Raw genomic sequence first — 4,115 nt, forward strand, 5'->3', positions numbered from 1 at the left:
GTTAAAGAAGTGGAATCTGCGAGTGTGAAAATATAAGTCTCTAACTGGGATTCGAACCCTGGAACTTTGTATGCAGCCTCACGTGTTTTGTTTCTTATTTTTAAATTGCGTTCGTATAACAATTATCTTTATCCATGTGATAAATGTCAACAAAAGTGGTGGAATACAGCAGAACGTTAGTCATAAATTCCCCTATTGCTGGAATAAAAGTCCCGTTCTACGTAGCAAATACTATGCATAATTATTAAACATGTTCCTTGTCCTAAAATAAACTGATGAGTTACTTGTAGTGTACGATATTGAGGGCGCTTTTACATCCTTGTACAGCAGGCCAAACAGTACAATCCTACAGTATAGTACAAATCCTTCGTTGCGCTCCGCAAACGCGGAAATCATTGTGATCACATGTCTTAAATATCGCATATGTCTAAAAATAATTCTGGGAAACGCCTTCGTCTGGTAATAAAACAAGCGAAACTCTCTGACATCTTCATTAATCGATTGGACTCGCAACTATAAACTAGGAGACTTAGTTATATATTTTTAGTTCTAAACTATTATTTAAAATAGCAATTTTTGATTTCATAAATCTAATTATGAATAAAGGTAAAATGTATTCTAACTTCAACAAAAGTGCTTTATGCGCCGTACTTGTATTTCTGTCAGCAGTATATGGGAGCCCACTGTCGAGGATGAGACGCTCATCGACGTCTTCTAGCCAACAAGACGGGCCTTTCAGCAGGTGCTCCAACACATCGTCGTTAACTTACCCACAACTGTATTATCCTGCGACAACGACTGTTCCCGTCCATGCGTTTGATACGAGTCTACTTTCACAAACTAACTACAATACGGAGAGCGAGATCCCACACAAAGAATGTCCGTACAACAAGGTGCCAAGTAAGTTTATATATTATTTAACTTGTAGTAAGCTTAAGCCTTCCGGGCAAACGGAATAGGAATGTTTCCAAAAAAACATTATCTGGTTTTACATGTCTATTTCAGCCAACTATGAAGCTACTTAAGTATAACATGAAAAAGACTAATGAGGTATATCATTATTTTCCTGTCATATACGGGAAAGAACTGTAATATCCGATTGAACATTGTGTTGATCCGGATTTTCCAACGATAAACCTCTTAACGTGACGTCTTTATTTTCCTTACAGCTGACTATAGTTTATCTGAGTCTGGTCTCTGTCCGTTTGACTTTTATGAAGACTACCAAGCTGATCGTATTCCAGCCACAATTATGAAAGCAAGGTGCCGACCGACCTGTACCACCTGCATCGACCCCTTCGACAACACGCAGACGTCGACGTTGGGATGTGAAGAAGTCATGTACACAATGAAAGCCATGAGGAAAGTTGGCTGTGAGGGAAGTGTGTTCCAATTTGAACAGTACGATGAAATCTTTCCGGTTGCCTGTATTTGCCAAAGAACCGTGAGACCGTCGACCAACCCGGGTCCAGGTGGCCTACCACCAAATTAAACGATCGTCTACACGTCTGTTTATCATGGAAGTAATTCATTAAGGAGAGATTATTATGGAAGTGTGTGTTAGCTGAAACCTTGATTATACAGAGTATATTTATTTATGCAGAGTATTATTATTTATATAAATACAATTTTTATATTTGTTTTTCCAATAACTGACGATACGTGGTATATAATGTGTGTTAAATGTAAATATCAAATATAAATAAATATATTTAATAAATATTTATCTTTTACATTAAAACTCAAAATTGCATTCATTTTAGAACGCCAGTAATCTTAATTTATATTTATTATAACTATTTAATTTAGGATATATTTTATTTAAGTTGTTACGATATTTCAATTGCGGATAAATCCGTATTGTAATATAGTATATTATTATGGCTCAAAAGAGCCGAAGCTGAGGGGATATTTGTGTGGCACACGTGTCGAGTGATACGTGTAATGTGTTCATGTGCATTTTACACATGACGCAAATAATCCCTATCGGGACATACTCGCTGTTGTAAGCAGTTTGAACATTTTCAAGTATCTACTATGTAGAGAATGAATTTATTGGTAACGCATGACCAAGTGGTCACATGCCCTTTTTTTTATTAAGTACATACGCAAAAATTATTTATATCATATTACATTATAATATATAATGCCTTTTATATTTCGACACAAATATGCCAAATATATTATTTATTCTCCTTTTAGGAGTGATCTGAAATTGTACATAATTATTAATACGAATTATAGACGTGAATGACGTTACAGTAGGCCTCATTCAAACTTGGTTCTAAAATTTTGGAGTTAAGACTATAGTATACGAATTTATCAAATGCTATTATAAAGTTTAATTATTTTATATTTTCAAATTTAATGCATATATGCCAAATGAATCATGTATTCCTATTATATAAGTGACCTTAAATTGTACATATTATATTCATACAAATTATAGACACTGTCAAAAGTGCTTGCCAGCGGATTATATTCAACCAAAGGCCTAAAGTTTTAGAGTTACGAAAGCTTACAAATTTACCAAATTTTAATATATATTTTACGTAGAATTGTAGATAATGTAACGTATTTATACATTGTATATAGAAATCTAAAAACAATGAAATCTATATTCAATCATTGGCCTAAAAGTTGTTAAGGAAGTTTACGAATTGATTAAATATTTGTTGTAATATAATTATAAATGTAATATATCAAAATTATATTTAGTTTTGGTAATTAAGTTATTTACATACAAATAAAGTTATTTATTACGGTAGGCTACTTAAGTTATTTGATCCATTTGTTAGGAAATTGTAGGTTTGAATCAATTTCTTTCAGGATTTAAGGGGAATTTAGCAATAGTGAAATATTTGTGATAATCACAGAACTATAAATAGAAACTTAGCATGGCAGAGAACTATATATTAACATACAACCAAATTATTTTCTGAAAGCTGTATAGGAATTAGAGGCTTAATATTTCAAATACCGGCAGCAATTTGTATAGAATAGAACAGAAAGTAGGCCGAAAGTTTTTAGAAAAGGTGTGAATAAACAAACTGATTGTTAAAATTATAGATTGTACTTACAAAATAGATACTTGCTAAAGTTATTATTGTCGCTTTTGCAAAATAAACTATTATAATAATACCTTCTTTATTGTTGTTTATTATAATAATATCTTATTTTATGGATTTGTTTATTTATACGTTATATAAAGCCAAGTAAATAATAATAATAATAATAAATAATAATAATAATAATAATAATAATAATAATAATAATAATAATAATAATAATAATAATAATAATAATAATAATAAATGAATCGAGTGGTGGAGCGGTAAAAATGCGAGTCGAGTGGTCGACAGATAAAGCAGAGACTTGTCGATATTGACGGAGCGGGTGCGTTTTTGAGTGTTTGAGCGGAAAGGCAGGGAATCGGCGAGGCGAGAGCGAATGAGTAGAGTGGTAAAAGGCGAGTCCACCGGTAAGGCAGACAGAGACTCGTCGAATAGCAGAGAGGGTGAGTGAAGTGATCGAGGGTAAGGGGGCGGGGCGCGTTGAATAGCCGAGCGTGTACGTGAGTCAAAAAGTGGAACAGAAAAGCAGGGGAGGTTCGAATGGCCGGGCGGGGTGAGTCGAGCAGTCCTTCAAGCGGTAGGGGTAATGCAACCTATAACCGGTGTGAAAAAAAGGTAATTTTAATAAAATCTACACGAATTGTGCTTTTACATAAAAGAAAGCAATTAGAAGAAATAACAAGGTAGTTACGTTGAAGAAAAATTTAAAATAGAATAAAGGTTGATAATTAGAAAAGAAAAATAAGCTTGCTAAATTACATGGTGCAAACTTACTAAATTTAGGAACGTTAGACCGTTTTAAATAAACTGCATTTTCTTTTTGTCCTCTAACACTGGACGCTACAACTGACCTAAATATGGGTATTTGTCATTACACGTTAAAATCCGGTCTGAAATGATATAACTACCTGTATGTGTGCACAGTTTTATTGTTATCAATGGTGGTATCAGATCCCAAACTCATCCCCCAGTAGTTTAGTAGGCCTGTGATTATAAATTTCAAAATGCAGATATGCATTGAATAACTATAGTTTTCGTTGA

At 33.3% G+C, this 4,115-nt stretch overlaps 1 protein-coding gene across 1 annotated transcript; it reads left to right on the forward strand.

Moving 5' to 3' along the window:
- The first annotated feature begins 111 nt into the window (after positions 1 to 111).
- LOC117122721 lies at positions 112 to 3,146 on the forward strand. The gene is made up of 2 exons (XM_033268416.1): positions 112 to 900; positions 1,170 to 3,146. Exons 1-2 carry the CDS (start codon positions 597 to 599, stop codon positions 1,490 to 1,492), a joined length of 627 nt encoding a protein of 208 aa, XP_033124307.1. The 5' UTR covers positions 112 to 596; the 3' UTR covers positions 1,493 to 3,146.
- Positions 3,147 to 4,115: the final 969 nt, after the last annotated feature.

The sequence above is a fragment of the Anneissia japonica genome, unplaced genomic scaffold, assembly GCF_011630105.1.
Source record: "Anneissia japonica isolate Jap-2015-1 unplaced genomic scaffold, ASM1163010v1 scaffold287978_len313048_cov192, whole genome shotgun sequence".
NCBI lineage: Eukaryota > Metazoa > Echinodermata > Crinoidea > Comatulida > Comatulidae > Anneissia > Anneissia japonica.

Excerpts from the sequence above, each read along its gene's own strand:
- LOC117122721 (XM_033268416.1), top strand. The coding sequence starts at position 597 with ATGAATAAAGGTAAAATGTATTCTAACTTCAACAAAAGTGCTTTATGC. Across the intron at positions 901-1,169 it reads TCCGTACAACAAGGTGCCAA|CTGACTATAGTTTATCTGAG; the intron begins GTAAGTTTATAT and ends TTTTCCTTACAG.